Source organism: Mytilus edulis, chromosome 6, assembly GCF_963676685.1.
Source record: "Mytilus edulis chromosome 6, xbMytEdul2.2, whole genome shotgun sequence".
Taxonomy (NCBI): Eukaryota; Metazoa; Mollusca; class Bivalvia; order Mytilida; family Mytilidae; genus Mytilus; species Mytilus edulis.
The window spans coordinates 42,973,286-43,000,338 of NC_092349.1; the positions used below are offsets into that span (position 1 = coordinate 42,973,286).

Below are 27,053 nucleotides of genomic sequence, written 5' to 3' on the forward strand. Positions count from 1 at the left end.
TTTTATTTTAATGGACGCAATCTATGTATTACTGGTAAATTATTAAACTAGGGATATCGTTACCATAAATTACATAAAACCATAGATATAAAGATTTGGTTTTAAAGTTTGGTTGTACCTGTAGAAAATTTATTTCAAACGGGATAGCACATCCTCATTTTTACGGAAATGTTGTTAACCCTGCCCTGAAATTTAGAAATGATCCATGTAAACTTGTCGCTCCTTTAAATAAACTTATTTTAAAATGTTACCAATTCAACACTGTAATAAGATCATTGAATGTTGTTTTTATTGGTATAAATATTGATTTTTTTTATCAGTAAATTAAAAGCAAACTAAATATTACTAGTATGTTATTAACATATACACATTCATGTATCTACAATCTGTCGAAACCTGTAACTTGGCATTGCACAAGGTCATGTTTTTCTCTGGCTGTTTATGACGTCTTTACACTAAATCCACTGGAAGTTGGATGTGTACGGATTGATAATTTAGTCTAAGATGCATGATTGTATTTATTAGTTGTGTTTGGCTTTGAACTAGCTGTTAGATAACTGCGAGTACTCTCAGATCTGTTCCTAGTGTCTTTTTGTTGTCGGGATGTACAAGTACCCAGCCACGTCTACTTGTATTTTTGTCCATCTGATGAGTTAAGCCTTTTTCGACTGATTTTTATAGTTCGTTCTTATGTTGTACTGTTATAACACTGTCCCATGTTAGGGGAGGGTTGGGATCCCGCTAACATGTTTAACCCCGCCACATTATTTATGTATGTGCCTGTCCCAAGTCAGAAGCCTGTAATTCAGTGTTGTTGTTTGTTCATGTGTTACATATTTGTTTTTCGTTCATTTTTTTTTTTATATAAATAAGGCCGTAACTTTTCTCGTTTGAATTGTTTTACATTGTCATATCGGGGCCTTTTATAAGTGACTATGCGGTATGGGCTTTGCTCATTGTTGAAGGCCGTACGGTGACCTATAGTTGTTAATGTCTGTGTCATTTTGGTCTCTTGTGGACAGTTGTCTCATTGACAATCATGTCAAATCTTCTTTTTTATGACACCTCTTTTGTGTATTCTTGTCGATAAAATCATGTTTAATTTAAGTTTAAGCAGTACATATAACTTTTAGATAATACTTTATAATACAACTTTTAATTCATGAGGAAGAGGCACTCATCATTCTTTTATCTTTTTACCCTTTTTACCGCAAACAATGCTGTTGATATTTTTAAAGAGTGATACTAACTTTTAAAGAATACATCTATCGGTTAGGGGTACAAATGTGATACCTGTGTATATATAAAGAAAGAGAGGAATTTTAAAGTATATGACTTGACTTTTAATCAGCACAGAAACATTGTAAATATATGATAATGGATTTTTAGTATAATTGTGTGTGGGTAGGACTTCACTGTGTAAATAGTCTCAGCACTGCAACATATTTGATGGAGGCATCACTGTATATAAGAAAGACCACAAGTTATACATACTAGCGTATGTTTCCTCTACAAAGTGGGTTAAAGATACAGAGGTAAGGTAAGGTAAGTACCAACACTTTTTGCTATAAAATCTGAAAATATCTAGCTAAACTAAAATATCACTGTTTCTTAGTAGACCAATCACTTAAAGATATATACAATCAATGACTGCATAATAGCCATTTCTTCTTCCTGGATCACTCATTTTGCAACAGTTTAGCTTTCAGAATAAAGATTATGACAAAATCGTCTACATTTTGGTTCTATAAATCCTCATTAAGACACTGAAAGCCTTTACGAATCACTTAGACATGGCACACTGCTGATGAAATGTCCTCCCGAGTGTATCAACAGCCCACTGAGTAGTCAATACTTACAATTTTTCGAAATCTAACCAGACCGTGACGTAGATTACCATATCAGTATTTGTCAACATTTTCGGAATTTTTGGTCCGCTCTTCAACTTCATACTTTATTTGACTTTTTTTCAAGTGTTACTAATAATTTTAGTATAGGCCCTACGCGTGTCTAGCGTATACAATTTTAAGTCATCGGGATATTTTGATGAGTTTATCCAAAACAATACATACAAGACTAAACAAGACAATTCAACGATCCAGAATCAAAATCTTTCTGGCAGATGCTTTTGAAAGCGAACACTAATATGTTGAGATTGGTTAAAAACGTCCAAAAGCAATGAAAATTCGATCAATAACGTGTCGTTGTTTCAAGTTGGTCGGGTACGAACAATGAAATTATCCATTGTCTTTAACTAAGATCAAGGAAGTTGTCTTACTATACAAATCCTTGATAAGATTAAGAAACGGAGAACTGGCTGCTCGCTTCAAACATGCTAACTATGTGTCTTTGTACTTTGAATTAACATGTGACAGTGTTTAGAAGAACTTGATTGAGCTTATTTGGGATTTTTCAAGAATTATAAAGAGAGTTCCTGTCTATTAATTTCTGGTTTATTTTTCGGTTTTTGGACAGTGCAGCAAATTAAATAACCGGAAGCGGAACCGGTTATCAGCTGATGAAATGTCTACATGGTTTCAGTTTATCTCGGTACAAAAATTAGAACAAAGATTTAGAAGATACGGTGAAATGGTACATTTTACTAGGATGTTAAACTAACATGCTGACATATCTATTTTGTTTTTCAGACGCAGACTTTTACTGAACAGTTTAGTTTTTATGATACTTTGTGTACCTGTTGCCTGGTGTCCTTTTCATGATATTTGTTTAATATTTAAAAATGGTTTAGGATTATGATCTGTATCTGTATGGTACTTGGATTGAAGTCAATATTTATCAGCATATATGTATGCGCCACTGTCACATATTTGTACAAGAAAACTACTCTGAACATTTCCATTGTTTGAGGTATCATGTCCGTTTGCGCCCAATATACTTTCGCACCCTACACGTTCGCACCTCGCATGTTCGCACCCAAGGTCCGTTCGCACTCTACACGTTTGCGCCCAATTTTAATTCAAATTTCAGTTTAATAATTAGAAAATCATTATTGTTGTTTTAATTGCTTTCGTGTAAATACTGAATGTATTTATAGCTTGGTATGAGTAAAAGATTGAAGATTTTAAATGAAAAACACAAAAGATAATTGTTTTTAACAGCTTGGTCCCTTTGATCTGAAACAATGAAACAATAAAATATAGCAATACACTATTATAACCAAAAAATGATAAAATTTATTCAACACACCCATACCTGCTAACTTTCACGATTTAGGCGTGTACTCCACGATTTTGACCCTTTGTCACGATTGCACGATCGTGATCGTGAAAAACCCTCTAAAACACGATTTTCTGAAAATCTACACGAAAAATATGATTGTTCCCGATTTTGAACTGTGTCCAATGGAGTACAATTGTGTTCAGCCAATCAAATTCTATGTTTCTCATGATCAAATAAATCAGCCAATCAAAAAAGTTTTCTCTTAAGAGTATTCTAACATCCTAGATTTTGAACTTGTGTTGTATTCCTCTGTTTGTTAAAATCGTGAACATGGCAAATGGTTTTTCACCTGCAAGGGGGTTCTTACACAGAATAATAATAAAAGCATGACTGATTGATAAAATTTAATGATGCAGTACTACCATAAAGATAATAAATAGTAGTTTATTCACTAATTTATTGATATTACACTTGCTGTAAAAATGTTATAAATTTATGTATTCAATTAAATTACCAAATTATTTAAAGTACAATGAACTATTCTTTATTTTTCACATGGACAAAACAAAAAACCCCACATGAGGAATCTCTTAAATTAGGGACTTCCCTTAGTCAAGGGGTCATTTAACTCTTGTAAAAAATAAAATAGAAAAATCATTAAATGTAGATTTTTTAATTTAAAAATGGGAAATTCTAACATTATATTTAGAACAACTTTTCTAAATGAAGTGTCCAATTAATTTGAAAAATAAAGAAGATATAAGGCCAAGAACATATCAAAATTCTTGGACATGTGTTGACCACATAATACCAGATAGATCATAAGATGTATAGTTCTTTGAAAAAAGTTTCTTCAAATAATATGAATGTGTGCTCATTTTTACTTAAAAAGTGTTTTTTTAATGTCCTTACATTGAGGGATTACCCCTAGGTGTTGTTCCCAACCTGATAAAGGACCTTTTTTGTGCATAATTTGAAATTGGAAAAGTCAACAATTATTTAATATCCTTACATGTACACATGAAATTAATTCATGGTCTTGCAGCCAAATGTTCATCTTTTCTACTGATATATAATAACTAGAATCATGCAAATAAATTTCAGAAAAAGGCATGTAAGCTCATCTTACAAATATGACACTTTTTCTAGACCACAAAACAGCACGCGCAAAATAGTCGTCGCTAAGTGTTGTAACCTTTGAAATTGTTTTCGCGCACTAAAACCCCCCATGGGCACTTTCAAAAGTTGGCAGGTATGCACACCAATAAAAAAAAACGTAGTCAGAATCTCACTTCATTTTGAAACAAGTCAATGAAACAAAGTTATGCAATACACTAACCAAAACATGATTAAGAGTTATTCAACACAAAATAAAACGTTGACAGAATCCCACTTTATTTAGAAAGGAATATTATTTTTTTTAACAATACACTATCCAAAACATGATTAAGATTTATTCAACACAAAAAAAATGCTGTCTCACTTTATTTTGAGACAATGAAAACAATTATACTTATAAGAATTCTACTTGCCAAAACTTGATAACAAAGTTATTAAAGATCATTAGACACAAAACCAATTAAAATTGGGCGCGAACATGTAGGGTGCGAATGGACTTTGAGTGCGAACATGTAGGGTGCGAAAGTGAAAGGGGGCGAACATGAGTGGGTGCGAACGTGAATGGGCGCGAACGAACCCGGATTCATTGTTTGACATTTCAAAATACCTTATAGTCATTTCAAAATACCTTATAGTCATTTCAAAATACCTTATAGAAGTGTAGTTCGAGATTACTCTGACGTCCAACGGCTGTTTTGCCAGATAAGCTGTGGCCGTGGGACGTCAGAGCTCATCCCATATCGAAAAGTTGATGTTTGCCCTTCCGAAATGGATGGGCTGCTTCGTTGTTTCCAGGACTGACTGATGACCTACACAAATTAAGAGATAAATTAAAAAATGAACAAATTGAAGCCTGATTTTTATTGATCCAAGGTCATCAGTTGTTCCCAGAAGCAAAGAAGCAGCGCATCCATTTTGGACAGGCAAATATCCACTTTATGATATGGGACGAGCTCTTACGTTCCACGGCCACAGCTTGTTGCAAAACAGCCATTGAACGTCAGAGTAATCTCGAAGTAATCTCAGACTATTAGCAGTGCTGTCAAGTCTCATGCATATTTGGTTGCATTTTCCTTTTGATCTATTTTTTTCTCTTAGATCTTTACAATTTATGCCAAATCTGGCACGTGACCTTTACAGAAAGGAAAAATTTTTCAGGGAATTCTTTACTGAGGACCAGAATTTTTTGCATGAGTTTAAAAATTTCTATATTTATTGAGCTTATTCAATTGTTAACAACATTTTTCCAAAAATATGCAAAAGTAATGATAAAGTAAGGGACAATTCTTTGGCCAGCAAAGATGAAGAAGGCCTAATTTTTTTAAATTATTTTCGAAGATTGGGGAATATAAAATTAATCTTCAAACCAAACGCCACACAATTTAAGTATCCATAATTAGCAAATGATATAAATCCAATGTTTTGGAAATCAGGTCTTTCAAATTGTATGGAGTTTTTGCTGGTTTTTATATTTACTCTAATTACTTTCTCTAAACTCTTCTATTGTCCTTCTTTACAATTAATTTCAGTCCATTATAGTTGTAGTACATGTATTCACAAAAATACTGAACTCCAACATTAATTAAAAAGTTGAGAGTCCATATACAATGACAAAATCAAACTCTTCATCATCATGATCATGATCATGACTATATCAACCAACTGAGCAATGAAAAGCTACTGTCATATTCCTGACTTGGTACATGTACAAAATGTAGATATGGGTCTGTTTCTACCCAGGAATAATACAATACATGTACTGAACGAACAAGAGAGATACAATGTAAACATGCAGGCAGTTTCTGTATAAGAAAGGCTGTGTTTAAGGTTCCTTCTAATAAACTTCAATGTAGAGTTTTTTGAACTGCAGATTTTATTTATTACAGATGACCATCTAAAGTCTACTTTCTCTTATTTGCAGTGTCTACCCCTATATTATTTGGTCACATTTGAACAAGGACTATTTTAAAAGGTCTGACTAGTTCTCCTGTTCAAATTAAAAAAAAAAATATTGAAAAAAAAACACCTAATAATTGAGCCTAATTTTTTTCACCATGTTAGAGAAAACTAAGGTACCAGGGTACTTTTTTTAAAAGTCTAAATACAGATTTTCCTGGAATTTTTATAAAACATGATCATGCAGAGTTCCTTGTATTACTGTGTGTCAGCAGGGACCTTCTGTGATATATTGACACACCATATACATGATAGCTCTTGTAAGGGTTAAATTTATTCCCCAGTCTGTTGTCCATGTATCCAATGATTCTAGGACTTTCGGAATTTGAGCTGATCCTCCAGTAAATTTAAATGTTATATAATAGACATCTTTTAGGAATTGAACATATGGGGACTTTCAATTTTACACCTGTAGAGAGGTAAATTGATTCTGTGGCTCAGAAACCGACAACAGTTTCTTAGGGCACATAAGGTTGAGAAGTGAGGATTTGAACTCAGAAGCAATATTCAAATGTTTCTCTTACTTAAGGTCAAGTAACAGTAAATGAACGCCTTCTAGCGGATTCCGCAAATATTGCGACGTTTTGTACGAATTACATCCCTTTGACCAGATGTTGCAATGTTAAAATTGCACCCGGCGACTTTTCGATGGGACAACGTCAATGGTAAATTTGACGGAAAGTATGTTAATTCTAGGAGAATGAACTTGTTTTTCTAAAATTAAAAATTGAAAATGAATATGAAAACAGTCCTGAAGACGATCTTCAAAATGAAAATCAGGACATAGGGTGGTAGAGTTTGTATATCTGCCGACCAGTTAAAACAAGTGTGAAAACTGTTGCTCACTGCTATTTCTACATAATTGTGATGAGAAAAAACAGTGTGGTATCGGAAGTATTCTATATGTAGTATGTCAAAACTGTCCTTTCATAAACCCGATATTCACTGGGAAAAGACATCGTCTAGCAGAAAATAAGCAGAGTAAGTTTGGGACATTAATACTAAAGTTAAAACTTAGTATTGTACGGTGTCGGTAAGACTATAATATCTCCCATATTTTTAAAATTATCACACCAGTCGGAACAAGTAAAAATATTTTCAAATTAGAGAAAACGGAAATGAACCACATAAACTAATACTGGTCATAAATTCGCCGCTGCTGTCAGTCAGTCATATAATTATAGATGGCACTATTAAACTATAATACACTTAAATTAATTAATCTTGTTCACGGTTGGAACAATAGTTTTATATTCATACACAGTTTTTAGACTATAACAAATTAAAAATAAGCAAAAATGATGTTTCACGATCATTAATCCATCGCTACATTTTGTAATCTAACGTTGTTTTTTGTCTTTGTAATGGTGCTTTCTTTCACGTCCGCAATTTTGATGTTAAAAATAGAACACAAATCTTTAAATAGATACATGTATAAATAGTATATGTTTGAAGATTTATACAGGGCTTAATATCCTAATAGTATTGATTCGTATGGTTGTCTTCTCAAAGGAAATTGTTATATATATATGGGTAAAAATTAACCGAATAAAAAAAATGTACCCTAGCTGAAAGTAGCATCTCAAATATGCAATAGCCTCGGGATTTCGGGATCAGGACCCCTCGTTCTGAACTGTTTTGAATTCTATTTCACTCATAAAACTTGAAGGTTGAGAACGAGGGGTCCTGATCCCGAAATCCCGAGGTCACGAATTTATAGAAATTTCAATCCCGCCATACCGAAATTCGAATACCCCGAAATCCCGTGCTGAAAAACACCCGATCCCGGCGTCCTGTTTAAGGTCCCCCCTCATTTGTGTAGATTGACTAAATAACAAAACACAATATTACCAGTCATGTCTCAGCCTGTGTGCGATTGTTTTTTTTCTTGTTTTTTTCGGTTGGGGGGAGGGGGGTGTAAATATATCAAACATAAATATGTACATCTGTTATTATGTCATATGTCTCAACCTCCGTTAATTTTGTTTCCTCGGAAATGTTTTTAAACGATGGAAATACACTGGACTACAAAGACTACAAATGTCTTGAGAGAAAGAGAAATTCAGAGAGAGAAGCACAATAATTTATTGTCACACATGATTATATCTCAAAGGGAGTTTCAGAATAAGGAATACTGGCGAATGTCAAAATTGAACAAAAAAGTTTGCAAAATTATAAAGAATAACAACGGAAAATAAAATAATTACTTAATATATAATAGTGTAGACCATGTACAGAATTTTACAAAATCGTTAATTGAAGATTTTACAGAATAAGCGTTGTATCTAAAGATAAAGAACATTTAGGTCCACACTTCATATGAACCCTTGGACAAGTAAAAATCGTTGGATTATCTCGGTGTTGCTGGTCAGTAATGAATAAAAAATCACTGGTCAATTTAAAGGTTGTTGTAAGTGATGCAATATATTCTTATTTTCCTGTTCCCCTTATGTAACTTCCAGTTTTATTAAATTTTACATCCATCAAAGCCTAAGTTTAATTTAGTTTCATGTCATTACTACCCCCCCCCCCCCCCCTTTATTTGTCACATGTTGTGTATCATGAACTGATTCTATATATACTTCGAGCATACATATGTACACTTATGGAACAATAACCATTTAGTAAACTTTTTAAAACGTTTTTGTAGACTTGTATACAATAAATTTTATACAGAACAAAAAAGATATTAACAAAGATATCAGTTTGTCTGTGTGTTTTACTTGTTAACTTGAAGATGTATAAATAACCACACGACACTCTTTCAAGAATTTTTAGAATCATTGATATAATGTTTGTTTATATATGCGATGTTAAGCAGCAGTATATGGATAGAACACGTTCTGTCGTAATATAGTACCAAAACACAAGCTTTTACATGTTCCACTGCTAAAAAATCGGGGTTTTTTTAAAAGTGGCCAAATCATATATCGGAATGGAGAAAAAGTGTAAACAGATGACTTACAAGATAGTCTAAGAGATTTATGAATTTGTTACCCACAAATGACAAAGTTCAACTATCTCTCATTAGAGCAAATATTAATAAAGATCAAAACCCTGACCACATGCAAACAGACAGCAAAGTACGTTCTAGGATTCAAACTGTAGATGTTTTGCGGAATAACTATAAACTATAAAGGGAGGCAGTCGGACAGAAGGACGGGTGGCCAGACGGAATGACGGACGGACAGACGCACAGGGGTATTTGAGGGGGCATAAAAAATATAGCTTCAATTACATCTTTTATTGCGTCAACTTGTAGACAGTAACCCTGATGATTTCTATTTTTAAGATTTTACCATTTTTGCGTTCATGTACTTACAACGTATTTTTGTCTGAATTAGTAATTGTTTTTGATATGTATATTGATAATGAACATACATGCATCACATTTTTTACAACGTATAATTTCTTTTTAAAATGTTCCATAAAAGAGGGTCTGATTGAAGTTTACGGAATACAGAATAATGGGCAAAAATTGCAGAATAAAATGCAAAAAAGAAAAAAAAAGAAAAAGTGTATAATGAGGTGCTAAAATATAAAGAATAAAGAATATTGGTTATACTAAATAAAAATTTATGATAAATATCCAGACTCTTATGATAAAAAGAATCTATCAATACGAAACACATAATCATCGTGCTTAATCAACACGAAGAACGTTGGAAATTATTAGCATGATAACTTGACGTTATATGATAAAAATTACGACGTCACGAATTTTGATGGTTTTTTTTGTCAAAATGTTGGGTTTGCGTCGCTTCTACAGGGAAAACGAAGTCGGTGACCATACTTTTTTTTAATATTATCTAATTCGTAAGACAAAGAGGAAAAACATATTAAGTTAAAAAAAAATTCTATGGAGCGGTTCTTGTGATTTATACCAGAAACCGAAAATTGTAGAAGAAAAATATAGATTTACCCTATATAGATATATTCAATGTAATTTAGTACCCTCTCGGACCATTTTAAAAATAGATTTTTCTTGAAAACGAAGTCGGTGACATATACTTTTTTTCACATTTTCTGATGTATATTTTCAATATCTAATCGAGTTCTAAGTTTTAAAAAAATCTATGGACTAGTTTATTTACTGATCCTTGACCTTAAATCTGTATGTCATGTATCTTATGGCATTGAATTTGTACAAGGTCTTGTCTACTATGATTTTTCTAATGTAGTTGCCAGGTGAAGCATTTGTAGCTACATTTGTAGCTTTCAGTAACATAAAGCTGTCTTTCTTTCAGAAGAATATCAACTATACTAGAATAAATCTCTTTTCTATGAATGAGTTCTAATGCATGTTTTTTTTCAAGGTTGTGTTAATTCACTGATCATGCTAATCATGATTCAAAAGGTTGAGGGTTGACATCTTAAAGAACTACATGTAGTTTAAGCCTGCACATTAATGATGTGTCTATCTCAAGTCATAACAGTCAGGAGTCTACTTCGTCAAAATTATCTCCCCATTACGCCAGTTCATTTTCACATTCGTAGAAATGGAAGCCATTGTAGGGATGACGCGCTACCAATATTGCTCTTGGGAACCGATAAATTTATCCACATTGCACCATTACGATCCTTATATGTCAGTTGTATTTTAAAAGACAAATGTATCAACTAGCTAATGAGCATCAGTTAATAATCTTGTCTGCATTGATTCAACTTAAAACTATTGTCTGATCGGTTGTCAGGTGGAATTTTCGAAAATTCATAAACATTTAAAAAAAATCTTATTAAATATTTCGTGGAAGGGCAGACTAGATTTTTTTAGTGTATGAAGACTATAAACCGTAGTAATCACACACAAAAAAATAGAATTTTTCGAAGATATGCATTTTCATCATCCAACTTGAAAGACTGTCGTCAAGTACTTTCAGTAAAAAAATAGCTATTCGAACACACCTTCTCTGTTTTTGTGACTCATTAGATAGGTATTTCACTTGACCCATATATTTCATCTTTTAGTACTGTGATTTTTTTGTGTTATAAAGTCAACCTGTCGCTTTCATATATAAAAATGATAGAATCTGAAGCGAGACGATGCATGAAATATTCTTACTTTGTACGATATCAAGACAAAATACTCAACTCAAACACGCCCTGACATAAAAAGGTGCACTCGATTTTCTCTTTTTGATACAATTGTTACCCATTTTTTGGAATTCAGTCACATAATGGAAGGGCAGACACGAAAATTACTGAACTAATAGATTGATATGTTTTCCGTCCGTGGTAATTTTTTCATAAAAATCGGAGGTTATGCATTTTCTTCATCCAACTTGAAAGATACCCATTTCGTCGACTTGATATCTAATTGTTCTGCTTAACTATGTACTAGATAAATTGAAAACTTATGCAAATGGTGTTTTTAAAATAAAACACCTCATAATTGAGAAGAAAATTGCAATTTTGTTTGTTTCTATTAACTTTTAAAAATTTTGTCACTATAGTAAACAATACAGTAAGCATTTATCGCCTTCTCTAACAAAGAGCTTCGATTCTTTTGTTCTATTTCAACCTGGTTTCCGACTGATAAATCTGTGTCATATATAAAATTTTGTTATTTATCATGTTTATCTCAAGTATTTTGAGTTGATAGTTTTTTTCCGTTTAATTTAATCACAACTTTTTAACAGTCAAAATTTAGAATTTGACATTTATTGTTTGGCATGACTTTTGGTTATGTTTGGCATATACTCCACATCTCTTTCAGACCTTGTATTGCCTCACCTGCAAAGAAGTTCACAAAATGCTAGACATTGGGATAACTATTTGCCTTGTATGCAGATGCCATATGTTTAGTAATGCAGTTTCTGTCTGGCATATGTCCATTGTCCTTTAATTCATTTTTGTGGTTCAGCAACTAATTGAAAACAAAATTATGAGTGTTTAACTGTTTTTTTGTAATGTGAATATTTCACTTACTATGAGTAAAGTGCCTTGAATTTACATTTAAATTCAAAGTATTTAATAGTTAATTAAAAAAAATGAGAGAAGTTTTATATGCCTACATCTTTGTCTGTGTGAGATTTAATACATATGTACAGAAACAGCGGTATTAAATGAAAAAAAATCATAAAATTTAATCATTTTCAAGAAAGTAAAAAGGTACGGTACATGATGTGCTTATCATGACTGAGATAGCAATATGCCTCTAATCTTGATTAACATATAAGCAATCCTTTGCATAAGTTAATCTAAAGTGTCTGAATTCTAAAATAAACAGTAAAAAAATACAAAAGAGAAGAAATAAACTTGTCTGATCAATTTAAGATGAGCAAAGTTTTCAAATGATGGTAAAATTTATATTTTTTAGATAGAGAGATTAAGTATCTGATTATTAAAGTCTATCCATATATTTTGATAAAGAGAGTGAATTATCAGCAAGCAAAAAACAAAGATTAATAGATCAGTCATATTAACATTAAACATATGAATGTTACTTAGTTTATTTTGAATTTAAATTTAAATTTTTGAAAATAAATCTAATTATATCTACAACATGTACAATATTAAAATTTATAATATAGTTCAGAAACTTGATCAGAGCTAAAATCACCAGTATCAAAGAAGTTTTCATCTTTTGTGTAAGTGGGGGTGCAGAGAGGGTAGAAAATTCAAAAGCATGATAATGTGTCCAGCAATGATATGTGGGGTAGGACATATTTTGATTAAGTTCAGTCTGTCCAAAAAAGTGTCCATCCCACATACATTTTACATGTAGGTTATAATGGTTCATGGGTGCCCTGTATTTTTTTTTACAGTTTTGTAGCTGAAACTTTCATGTTGTGTAGGGCATGGTAGGGTCTTAATTACTAGTATATCTCCATGTCATCATGTGTCCACATACTCAGCATTTTGATATTTTTAAAATTTTGCTCAAATGACAGATTCTTGAACTGTCATTTAAAAAACATTGTTTGTACCAAGAAAAGCCCATGTCCTTCCAAATAAGTTAATTGGTTGGTGTTGTAATAATGCATACTTACTATTTACAAAGTTATACATGTTTATCATTATGTATAATGTTTTGCGCCTATCATATCTTCTATGTTTTTTATTTAAATTAAATGATACATGTACCGGTAGTTGATTTATACTGTTTAAAAATATTTAAACTATTTTGTTTATACCTGTATTTGTCATTTGTCAAGTTAGATAATGCATGTTAATAACACAGAACATATAAAATCAACTGATTTATTTGTTTTGCAGGTTCACTTTTAAATGCGCTTCAAATAAAACTTAAACATGAATAAGACTCAAGAAACAGATGATTTTGATTGTGACCTTGATAAGAAGACAGAGGTCATAACAGCAACTAGTAACCATGACAACTCCTCTGAGGTGAAACTTCCAAGAAGAAAGTCATCAGTATGGGTTCTAGTGAAGAAAAAGATGAGTGTGACAGAGAAAGGGGCAACGCCCATTCAGTGGAAAATGGTCATTTTAGTATTTGTTTCACTGGTAAGTTTAAGTTGGAATTACGGTAAATATATTTTCATAAAAAATATGTGACTTTTGTTGAAATAAAAATTCATAGAAAATTTTAAATACATATATATATTACTAACTCATCTACCCCTTTCATGAAAAAAGAATATTATAGAATGGTTGTTTCACAAGTTGAAATGTTATCAAAATGAATTTAATGTGCTTGATGTGTGTGTAAAATGGCCATCGAGACATACCCCAAATCTTATTTTATTAAATTTTAAGTCTATTTACTGATTTTGACATGTCTATCATCATAAGGACATATATATTACAACTGAATTTTATACAGTAAAGAGTTCAGATGTTAAAATGCTTCAAATTCTTTTTGCATTTTCATTATTATATACAAAAGAATTTAAGAAATTGGTTTATGCATAAGAGATAAAATAAATCTAAGATAAGATTTTATTTTATTTCAGTTTGGCAGTGCATTTAGTCTGACATTCCTGTTCCCATTTTTACCTGAAATGGTTTTGGTAAGATATATACTTTTTACAGGTAATCATATAAAAAGTCATGTCTTTTTGAATTCATGTCAAGTACAGTTTGAATCTGAACATTTTATACTTTTCAAAAAAATGTGAAGTTTTCTCTGAACGAAGATATCAAGGGGAGACAATTTAAGCAGTAGGATTACTTTATTTTAACAGATTCATTACTCTAGAACTTTTCTGAAATTGGCAATTTATTACAGAAATTTGATTCTTTTGTTAACTTAATATTGAAAATTGAAGAGTAATAAGAAGAAAAAAAGGATAGAATACTAGAATCAGTGGAAATTTTATTGAATCTTTCATTTACAGAAGTTTCCCATTAGAAATGAGTTAATTTTTTGTAGTGGTTTGGTTATGAAGAAGAAGAGAAGGGGTATTATGCTGGATTGATAGCCTCAGCTGTGTTTCTTGGAAGGGCAGTTGGAAGGTAAAACTAATTTAATCTATAAGGAAATATTGTTTTCAGGACATATGACCATATTCCACGCTCATCTCAAGAATCATTAATTTTACTGTAAAATTATGATAAAAAAAAAAAGTTCCTTGTTGTTGTTACAGTGAACGGTGTCATGTTAAAAATTTAAATTAAGATTCTTGATTTAAAATTTGTATGACTATGACTGCTCATGATGTACCATGTGAATTCATGAGTATGGACTTTCCGTTCTACCAATGAAACAGATATCCATCAAAGTTCAAATGAAGTGGATGTAAGCAATTATAGCAATAAAAGGCAACCATACAGCCATCAACAATTAGAAAAATACATACCATCTTCAAACAGCCCTAACATGTAAGATACATGTAAATAAATATTTCTTGAAAACTAAAAATTGAAATATGGAAAATTTTGTTTCAGCTATTTTTGGGGATGGCTGTCAGACAAGTTTGGAAGAAGACCAATAATTCTGATTACAGTTTTTCTGAATGGATTCTTTTCGTTAGCGTTTGGATTTACATTTAACTTCCCTATGGCCATGATTACCAGATTTCTCACAGGATTAGCTAATGGTAAAAAAATATTGCAATTGCCTCCTTTACTCTCTGAGGTATATCTTGATATAAGAATATGTGGTATGAGTGCCATTGACGCAACTCTCCATCCAAGTCACAATTTATGAAAGTAAGCCATTATACCTAGGTCCATGTACAGCTTTCAGGACAGAGCCTTGGCTCTCACAGAATAGCAAGCAATAAAGGGCCCCAAAAATGTCTAGTGTAAAACCATTTAAACAGGAAAACCAACAGTTTAATCTATATAAAAACAAGAAATGAGAAACAAGTATGAACCACTTAAACAATCAGGTTCCTGACTAAGGACTACTCGCCCAGTAGTCAGAACCTCTGTGTTGACATGAATTATCTTTTATATGGTCATATCTTTAAATAAACTGTTTATAAAACTATAGAATTTTTTGTAATACATATACTTTGGATTTTCTACTCCAGGAATAGATTACCTGAGCTGTATTTGGCCAAAACTTTTATTGAGGGGTTCTCAATGCTCTTTAACTTCATGCATTTTTAGCCTTATATTTTTTTTAATTCTAGCATCAGTGGTGTTTCTTTTGTAAAAGAAACTTTCTTCTGTTGTACAAATGTTTAAAAAAAATATGGTATCTGTTATTTCAGCAGTATAAAAATTTTGTGCTGAAGTGTCATAAATCAAACTACTGAAGTAAATATCTAGAAAAATTAAGAAATCAATTCTTCATCTAATCACCATATAATTCTTTTTCAGGAACTGTGGGTACAGCTAAGACAGTGATATATGAGATTTCTGACAACACTAACCAAGCTGTTGGCATGTCAATATTATCCATGGCATGGGGAGCAGGGCTTATTTTAGGTCCAACTTTTGGAGGTTAGTACGGTATATAAGATATTTGAGTCTAATAAACAGCAGCCATCAAAACATGATTTTAATGTTAGTCTGTTTAAGGATGTTTGCTTCTCTATTTTTTGATATTTTGCCAGATTTTCAGACTCCTCTGGTTTTATCCATGTATTGTCATTAAAAAAATTTTGCCCACCAACTCCTACTTTTTTTTCATAATTTTATAACATAAAGTTTAAAAAGCCATATTTCAAAATTTTATGAATTTCTTGTTATTTTTTCATAGTTTTTGAAACAAATAAGGTACCAATGTTAAATATATGAAAAGTCTAGAGAGAATTATTTCCCGCCAAATTTTCAATGGCTTATATCTCATAAACGAGCACACGGTCCATTTTTTTCTACTTTTTTAGTTTCTTTATTGATATACTATCAATTCATAATAGTCTTTTAAAAAGCTTGTTATTTTTTAACAAAGTAGCGAACATCCTTAATGGTTAGAGGTTTTTACTAAAATCTATTCACATGTTCAAATACTTTTATTGTAAGTATTCGTTTCTGTCATTATTTTATCAAGAACCATGCTTAGTATGAAAATGCGAATGACAGAACACTATACTGTAAACCAACTTATTTTCGCGGATACTTTATATCGGGTTTTACCCTTTCTTGAACACTTCGTGGCTATTTAATTTCGCGATTATCTGATTTACTTGATGAAGTTTATTAAGGAAAGATCAAAGATTGACATATTCGCGACGATTTATATTCGCGTTATTTTTCTACTCGCGAAAATAAATCGCTCGCGAAAATAAGTTGGTTTGCAGTAATTGTATTGCATAAAAAAATGTTCTTTTGCAATAATATGTGATCCAGCTGCATCATTCACTTCTAATTTATAGCATTTTCTGTAAAACAATTTGCACAAATTGTAAGTATTTACTCCAAAACGCACAATGAAAGCCTTTTGGCAAAAATTATATTTAAAGAATAGAAGATATCCAAAACATCACAATAATTTCTGAATTTACAGTACTATGAGCAATATTTCAACAATCATTTGGTGTACGGAAGAAACATAAGCGATGACTGCGAAAATTGAGTCATTAAAATCATTTTATTTTTAAACTGTTGCTATCCCTTAATTGCTCTTGATCGATTACAGGAAAATTGTAAGATAAATCAAGAAGTAAATGCGATGCATGTGTGAAACAAGTTTGTTGATGCTACGAGTATGAGCATACTCATGCAGTAATGAGATTTTGACAATCTTTTTTTGAAAATTAGGTGAAAAATTTCCATATCCTTGGTATGGAATATTTGTAATGTGTACATAAACTACAAATAAATAAGATATGGTTTGAGTGCCAATGAGACAACTCTCCATCCAAGTCATAATGTATTTAAAGTAAACGATTATTGGTCAAAGTACTGCCTTCAACACAGAGCCTTGGCTCACACCTGTCGGTCTGGCAGGTATCATCTGAACGTATCCTCATTGTCATGGATCTTTAAAAATGTTTAAAAGGTTGATGTGATACTTGTAGTATCAAACTTTATCTTTAATACTTGCAATATAGAATCAATCATGGTCAGTATAGCGAGACATTTCATAGTGAACCCTCTTGTTTCGACCTAGTCAGTGATGAAACCAACAACATCTTGCATTTGAGTCTCGAGTGCTACCACTAAACTACCCGGTACCAACATAAAAAAGATTTGGTATGATGCCAAGAGACAACTGTTCACAAGAGACCAAATAACACAGAAATTAACAACTATAGGTAACCGTACAGACTTAAACATTGAGCAAAGCCCATACTGCATTCTCAGCATAAGTTGATTTCACTATAGATAGAACATTGGGATGAAATGCATTTATTTGTCAACTATTTGGTCACTGTACGGCCTTCAACAATGAACAAAGCCTAAGGCTATAAAGCTGATTATGAAGTCTTTAGTATCACTGTATGTGATTGAATAAAGCACTTGATTTGTTTTCAGGTTTACTGGCAGATCCAGTTAAGAGTTATCCATCAGTGTTTGGTGATTCAGAGTTCCTGGAGGAATTTCCATACCTGTTGCCAGGGTTACTTGTATTTACAGTATGCACATTAGTGACTATTGTGGAATTCTTTTTATTGGAAGAAACTTTACATAGCAAGTATGTATACTGTATATAACATCAAACTTTTAATGCACTTTCTATGTAAAGTTTGGATTGAAAACTTTCAGAGACTGCTCTATTATTTTTGCATTTAAGTGCTTATAATCAGTTCAAAATAAATTTCAGAGAAATAGCAGAGGTGGATAGTCCAGGATTGTTAGTAATTATAAATCAAAAGACAATCTTCTAAAAAGAAAGGTCTGTTGTTAAAAGTTATTGACGGGAATGGGAAGGTCCAAAACTTTTAAATTTAAAATAAAAAGTCCACTATTCAAATTTAAAGATCACAGCCTTCAGACCTGAACTGATTTAAACCCCAGAAAAGCTGTTCCAGTAGTGTGGATAGCTCACAGTTAAGATTAACTTACTTGTCCCATGTGGGCCATGTTAACTTTTACTGTCCTTTTGCATGTATTGGCATTGTTAAATTGTTGAGGAAATCTTCTCCTCTTTATCAGCATTGGCTGATTTTACTCCAAACTTGACCACAAGTATGCTTATTTTTTCAGAAGAGGAGAAATAGAACTCACTATAGAAGAAAGAAAGTTGAATAGTATTGATATTAATCCAGATGAAGATATTACAATCTTAGTTGATGATGAAGAGGATAAAAAATCAATACAAAGTTTTTCTAGTCAGAAAATTCCCAAAATATCTATGTCTGTTGAAAATCTTCATTTAGAGAATGAAGCTGCTTATTTTCATGCTCAGTATAGTGCTCTTTCCAAAGAGTCTCTGAACAGAGACAAAAAACATTTAAATGAAACAGATTCACTTACTGAAGACCAAGAACACAGCACACTGCTACAAGACAGTGGTCTTAAAAGTAGGATAACCAATGGACATTCAGGTTCTTCTTTTGTGAAGCGGACAAATTCTTTGAATGGTTCATGCCATTCTGATCCCACTCGATCTTTAAATGGTTCTGCCCATTTTAGTTCTAAAAATAGCATCCAATCATCTCCAAAGAACTGTTGTAATGGACATGAAATAGTTGAACTTTCAGTGAAAGAAATTACAGATAAAAAGACAAGAAATATTTTTGTTAGATGTTGTAAAGTGATTGGAGAAATGTCTTTATTTAGACTTTTAAGGTAAGTACAGATAGATTTTGACACAGATTAATTGGTTTTAACACAATCTCTGTCCAAAGATCAAACTGTCTCCCATGAACATGAAATAAAATTTGAAAATTAAAGCATAGGTAAAAACATCTTCAAATTATCTCCATCTGATTGGATAATTAGCTACAGAACATCCAATTGCAAATTGTTCATGCATGTTCAGAAAGAAATAGATCTATTAGACATTCGTTATTTATGTTATATATTAAATGTTGTCTTCATGTTTTAATTTGTACAGATTTTTAGGCCCCATTTATGGGCATTATGTTTTCTGGTCTGTGCGTCAGTCTGTTTGTTTGTCCGACTGGCCACTTCAGGTGAAAGTTTTTGGTCGAGGAAGTTTTTGATGAAGTTGAAGTCCAATCAAATTGAAACTTAGTACACATGTTCCCTTTGACATGATCTTTCTAATTTTAATGCCAAATTAGAGGTTTCACTGAACATAGAAAATGATAGTGTGGATGGGGCATCCGTGTACTGGGGACACATTCTTGTTTAGTTTTTAGATATTATTAATTTGCAAACATCTTGTGCTAAAGTTGTACCTCTGGCTTTAAAAAAGTTTCATCATTCTTGTAAATCCATATTGATTAGTTTAAAAATTTTGTACAAATGTTATTTTTTATCAATTGGACAAAACTAGCACACTGTCTTTATTATAAATTATAATGTTTTAGGCAATCAAAGGTTATTTTTTTTATATTTCAGCCAATCAGATATCAGACATCCAGTACTTTTGTATACAATATTTTCCTTTGCTGTGATTGGTTATGAAGAAATTTTTACAGTTTGGTGCTCCACGGATCCTATGTTAGGTATGTTACCCCTGTATAACCTTGTTAATTGATATGATAAAATGGTATATTTTTTTTAAGACTAGATAATCTGTTCAAAATCCATTCTGGAGTTTGGTGCTCAACGGATCCTATGTTAGGTATGTAACTATGTTACCCCTGTATAACCTTGTTAATTGATATGATAAAATTGTATTTTTTTGAGACTAGTTAACCTGTTCAAAATCCGTTCTGGAGAAAAAATACATCCACAAAGTCATTATAAATAGAAATAAAAATGACTTTCTTGAAACCAAGTGTGATGGCAAGATTTGATTATTGCATTCATCATTTACGAGTTTTAAGTTTTTACATACAATTTTGATATTTTAGATGGTTTGGGTTTTAACCCAGGAGAAATAGGAACTGTTCTTGGTTTGTCAGCCGTACCACTTCTGTTACTTAATGCATATGTTTTTCCATGGTGTGCTCGAAGGTTTGGAATTAAAAAGGTATGTATTAAATCAAATGAAGGTTATATTTTCAAGGGGCCTCAGTGACAATGTAGTTGGTTTCTAGTCTGTCAGCACTGAGGTAATAAAATTAACGGTACCAATTTTCTTGCACCATATGCGCATTTCAACATTTCATGTCTATTCAGTGATGCTCGTGGCCAAACTATTTGAAATCCAAAGCTTATATAAAAGATGAAGAGCTATAATCCAAAAGGTCCAAAAAGTATAGCCAAATCCGTGAAAGGAATCAGAGCTTTGCATGAGGGAAAGTTGTAAGTTGAAACACTGTTTGTGGTGGGATGTGTCCAATTCAAATCTGACTTGACTTGGATTGCTTGTTTATCGACAGAATGTTAGTGTTTCTCCTCATGTATTCCTGCTTTCTCAACTGATAAACACTGACAGCCATGCTATTGCAAAGATCACTGAAATTTGGATGAAACACAAGCAAACTAAAAAAAGCCTTCATTTCTGTAGTTTACTCTTTTTTTATTACTTATCAATTTTTTTTAAAGAAATTTGATACCAAAATTTTTGAAATTCTATTGAACTTATAAAGTTTGTCCAGGACATAAAAGATAAACATGGAATATTGTAATGTTTGATATCAGTGTTTGCTGAAACCATGCCTATCTTTGTATAAAAAGCAGTATAGGTTACTGAAAAATTGAAAACTCAAGCATTTTCCTAATTTGCACATTAAAAAAATGTGTGTATGAATACAAAGAATATGTGGAGATATGCTTCATTTAGACAGCAGCCCAATGACAAAAAAAAGTCACCTAGGTAAGCATATAATCATATAATCTTCAACAATAAACTGTTGCTTATAACAACCTCTAAATCATCTTGAGTTTGAAGTTGTAAATATTTAAGACATGTAACGAACTACCAAAGATCAACCATAAACACCAAATTCGTCATTGTTTAAACCATTGAAGAGGCAAGCCTCAATCATATTATATTTTTTATATAAATAAAAAAGTGTGGTATGAAAGCCAATGAGACAACTCTCCATCCAAGATACAATGTATAAAAAGTAAACAATTACAGGTCAAAGTATGGTCTTCAACACAGAGCCTTGGCTCACACCAAACAGCAAGCTATAAAGGGCCTCCAAAATGACTAGTGCAAAACATGCTTGTATTAAAAGACTATAATGACAATTTGTTAATGGATTACACATTTAAGGACATGTACCTCATATGTTCTTTTTCTGCTATGTGAATGTAGAAATTTGCTGTTTAAATGTGGAATAATTGTTATTCATGGTTCTGTTTTATTTAAGACTTTCCTTGGAGGCTCCATGATAATGATGGTTCTAACAGCAATACAACCAGTAGCACATTTATTACATGACAGGTAATTGTCCAGCTCTTCCATATATATTATATAATTATATGTTCAGATAGGCTATTTTTATGAACCATTTATGGGCATTATGTTTTTCAATCTGTGTGTCTGTCCGTCCGTTTGTTCGTCTGTTAGCCAGTCCAGCTTCAGGTTTGAAGTTTTTAGTCAAAGTAGTTTTTGATGAAGTTGAAGTCCAATCAATTTGAAACTTAGTTCACATGTTCACTATGGTATGATCTTTTTAATTCAAAAGCCAAATTAGATTATTACCCTAATTTCACAGTCCACTGAACATAGAAGATGATAGTGTGAGCGGGGCATCCGTGTACTATGCACACATGCTTGTTTCTGTATTGGCCGAGCACTGATCCAACGAATGCAGTATCATGTATATATTGATATAAATTACATTTAAATTTTTCTAAAAATGACAAGCCTTCAGATATATGATTATCAACAACTCTTTCCAACATTTTCCAACAATTAAAATCATACCTGTTTAGTATGTCTATGCAAGATACTTATTAGGATACTGTAAATTCATTAAATTGTTGCGAAAAATGTGACACAGTTATAATCACAATAATTTAAACTTGCATTTTGATTTTTTTATATGAATTTAACAGGATTTTTATCATTATCGCAAAAATTAAAATCGCATTTTAGACTAAAGTGACGAAATGGCAATAATAAATGCAAGTAATAATTTCTGAATTTACAGTTTTCTTTATATTACATTTTTACTTTATTAGATTATATTGCATTAATTTCTACCTGTACAGTGCTTAGGTTAGCTTATTGTTTTTGTAATTTTCATGGATTTTAGGCCTATAGTTGAATCATGTTTAAAGTACAATTTTTGAGAATGTGTCAAAAACAGTTAAAATGAAATATCCATGAAAAACAAAAATCCTCAATATTTGAAAATTTCTACTAAAGAATGAAAGAATCAAAAGTAATTATATATTTATATTTTGCAGACCTTCAGCATTATGGGCTACTTTGTTAGTTATCATCCTGCCATTAAAGGTAGCTGTAAGTTGTTGTTTCACTGCTACAGCTATATTTATAAACAATTCTGTAGAGCCTAGTGAGGCAGGAGCAGTCAATGGTATCGCCATGACAGCCACAGCTTTAGGAAGGTACGTTTAGTGTCTGTTAGCATTTGTTTAACTGGTTCGGCATGGAAAATGGAAAAAATATAGAGTCTATTTAAAAGACATAAGATAGAACATTAGTTTTTTAGTAGAATAAAAGTATTTAGCACATTGGAAGATACAAATGGCAATACCATATTATAGCAAAAGAGCGGCAAATGATTACAAAGGACATTCAGACTCCATAGTTGTAAAAAACTGACAATGCCATAGCAATGAACTGACAATGCCATAGCAAAAAACTGACAATGCCATAGCAATGAACTGACAATGCCATAGCAAGAAACTGACAATGCCATAGCAAAAAAACTGACAATGCCATAGCAAAAAAACTGACCAAAGGACAAACAACTGTATACAAAACACAACATACAACATGTAGAGAAGTGCTGCCTGCATACAATCAACAACTTCTTGTTTAATTCTCACCTCTTCTCCCAGCTTTCTGGTTCAAAAAGAGAAATTACTTCTCTCTGTGATTGTAAAGTAAAGTGAGTCCTGTATGTTGCAATTTACTGAGCTAAAAAATGTAAATAGATTAAACAGAAACTAACAAAGATCTACCATTAGCTCACAATTCTCCAAAAAACTGAAAATAATCATAAATGACATAAAACAACGATTAAACAGAAACTAACAAAGATCTACCATTAGCTCAAAATTCTCCAAAGAACTGAAAAAAATCATAAATGACATAAAACAACCACTGAAAGATTCAGACATGGAACAGACTCATAAACATGTGGAGGGTTTAAACTAATCTCAAAGATGGACAATTTGCTTTTGTTTTAGTTCAATACTAATACTAATATCCATACTATGATTAACCAGAACTGAAATGATGCACTATTTATGAAAACCTATCTTTAATCACAGTCAATACCTGAATTAAGTACATATTAGGTTTATCTTTTCTTGTAGGACTTTGGCTCCAACAGTAGGAGGAAGTGTATTTGCCTGGTCCATCAGCTATGGTGCCAAACATCTTGGTCCACCATTTGATGTCAGTCTTTCCTTCTTTTTTATGTCACTGTGTTGTTTTATTACTATAGTCAGTGCTGTTACCTTACCAGAAAGACTGACAAGACAAAAGAAATGAGAAGATGAACAAAAACTGTACATGAATACTGGTGTATTGAAGAAAAAGAGGAAAATTTGTAGTAAAATAGGGGAAGAATATTCTAACATGAGACAGATTTTTAAAGACTTTGTACCATTTAAACAAAAAGATCATAAAAAATACAACAATACAAAAATTATGATAACAGGAATTCCTAAAATATATTTGAAAATCAAGCAATATTGTTCACATTAAATTTTTTGTTGGCAATAGATGTATTTTTGCTTTTTTGTGTATAGTTGAATTGTGTTAATGGCCATATATCTGTCTCTGAATAACCTTCTGTCATCATGCAACAATGACTTTTAAATTATGATGCCAATTGTTTTTATTTTTTATTCAACATTTTACAGGAATATGTATGACCTTCAGTAATGGCCTACAAACTTGCATATATAAGTATGAATAGGTCTTATTGATTTCAATGAAAATATACATGTACCCACCAAAATAAAATGAATGTTAACTTTGAAAATAAGCATAACTAAATAAATGATGATTAGGATGTTTTGTCAAGTGTTTGAATATTTTATTAACCATGACATGTGTCTCAAGAGGTAGACATAACGATTTATTAGAAAATATTACTTAGGACCACCGTCAAACAGAGTTATTATATATTATATACTTTGAAATTGTGAATTCAATTATTTTTCGTGGTAAACAATATTTCGAGGATTGAAAAAAATGTATTTTCATGGATATTTGGTTTTGTGGTTTTGCTAAAGTCAAATATTTAAAAACAAAAACATATTTTTGATGAACATTTAAATTGAAGGGTCAACCTTGCCGATAAAATCCACGAAAATTAATATCCAAGGAAAAATGATGAATCCACAGTACACAATATTTTATAGTGCAATAACATTCAAGCATTATTTAGCGGTTTACTTTTTAATGAGACTGTGTTCAATGTGAAAACATGTTGTAATTATATCATTGCAAATGCATATAAATGTGTTAATATATCATTTATAATTATATGATATTATTATATATATATATATATATATATATATATATATATATATATATATATATATATATATATATATATACAACTCGTCTAAACATCAACCCAACAATGTTAGATCTGTAAATTTGCTTTCGCAAATTTTTGGTTCTTCCCTCGCCGGGATTCGAACCCATGCATATATATATTAAATGTTTGGGATATAATCTTATTGTTATTGTTGCATTGTTAATGTTTATCTGGATTCTTAAATAACTTGATGAAGCAATTTTTTTATTATGGTTTTTAATGAATGATGTATTTTAGTACAAAAATGAAGGTTTTATTATAGTTATATATACATGTACACAATGATTTTTGTGCATTGTTTAATACAATACATATTTATTCATATAACTGATTTTGTTGGTTTGGATGCTGTCAGCTGACTTTCAGTAAAGTCCAATTATTCGATTGATCCTTAGGATTGACCTCTTTGTAACTAACAGTAAAAGTCTTTTGAATTGGTCAATATAATCATAAAAAAAAACATTATAACATTTGATAATAATTAAAACCACTGAATAAAATACCTCAACTGGTCATGCATGTCTGCTCATGAACATGGGACATAATAACAAATATGGACTTAAAACCTCTGATGAACCTTTTGTGCATTCAGGTGAAAGAAAGATAAATGTAAAGCAATCATAGCGGACTTTTATACATCTGTTATATCTGATACATCTTCCAAACAACAGATTTGATTTGAATTAAACTTTAAAATAATCATCAGCACCTTATAACATTGGGCAAGTCCTACTTCATATATTTTTTTTTAATTAAATGATTTTGTAAAGTTTCCAATATACATGTATGTATTGTGACTTTAATTTTCATCCCTTTAATCAAAACATGTATGATAATGGGTGACATTTTATATATCATCTTATATCATGACCATTTGATGACAAAGTCTGTTCCTGGGTCAAATATAATATTGAAACCTCATAATACATGTATATGATTACAGACATGTGTGCCTATATATAGTCCTCAATATTTCTTTACTTGTAGAAAATTTTGTATTGTAAATGAACCTGTAAAAACCAAATTCTAATTTTATTTAAAATATGATCAAAATATGTCAATATTTTATACATGATTCAGTGTTGATCAGTTTTTATCTACTGTGGATTCATTATTTTTCGTTAGATACCAATTTTCATGGATTTCGTGGGTACAGAAGAACCACGAATTAAGATGTTCAACGAATTACAAATTTTCCATAGGCTTGTTTGCAGACTTTTGCAGAACCACGAAATTAATTGTCCACAAATGTGTAAGTTTTGTTCGATCCACGAAAATTGATACCCACGAAAATAAAGGAATCCACAGTATTTAAATCTTGTAACTGAAAGGTTTCACTTAGTTCAGTGCTTGTTATTTTTGGGATCTCTTATCACATGTCTCAAAGACTTGTTGCTGTTTGATTGTTATAGTTGTTTTTTTATATATTTTTATTATGGTATGTTGCTGCATATTATTTTGTAAGATATTAGTAGTATTGCATGACACTAATGAACTAGAAATTTGTTAATTACCGTATAAAGTTAATAACTAAAGTTATTGGGGTGATATTTTACCAGTCAGCCATGTCAGCATTTTGAGGAAAACTTTATCGTGTTGCGCCATTCTTCAGTATTCTCTTTAAATTTTACTTTTAATTTTACTTTAATTTTGCTTTTCTATATATTGTGACAATTATACTGATATTTAATGTATTTTGTTAGTTTATATGTACAA

The 27,053-nt window shown here is 31.4% G+C and overlaps 1 protein-coding gene across 2 annotated transcripts; it reads left to right on the forward strand.

Moving 5' to 3' along the window:
- The first annotated feature begins 2,486 nt into the window (after positions 1-2,486).
- LOC139527693 (uncharacterized) lies at positions 2,487-24,751 on the forward strand. Of its 2 annotated transcripts, none has more exons than XM_071323310.1 (13): positions 2,487-2,592; positions 13,474-13,725; positions 14,175-14,231; positions 14,594-14,676; positions 15,109-15,260; positions 15,991-16,113; positions 18,091-18,250; positions 18,763-19,347; positions 20,086-20,192; positions 20,544-20,662; positions 21,954-22,027; positions 22,999-23,160; positions 24,097-24,751. In XM_071323310.1, the coding sequence occupies exons 2-13, from the start codon at positions 13,510-13,512 to the stop codon at positions 24,272-24,274; spliced, it is 2,016 nt and encodes a 671-aa protein (XP_071179411.1). In that variant the 5' UTR covers positions 2,487-2,592; positions 13,474-13,509; the 3' UTR covers positions 24,275-24,751. The 2 variants fall into 2 exon arrangements, with proteins under 2 accessions (XP_071179411.1, XP_071179412.1); XM_071323311.1 differs by having other exon boundaries at positions 2,495-2,550.
- Positions 24,752-27,053: the final 2,302 nt, after the last annotated feature.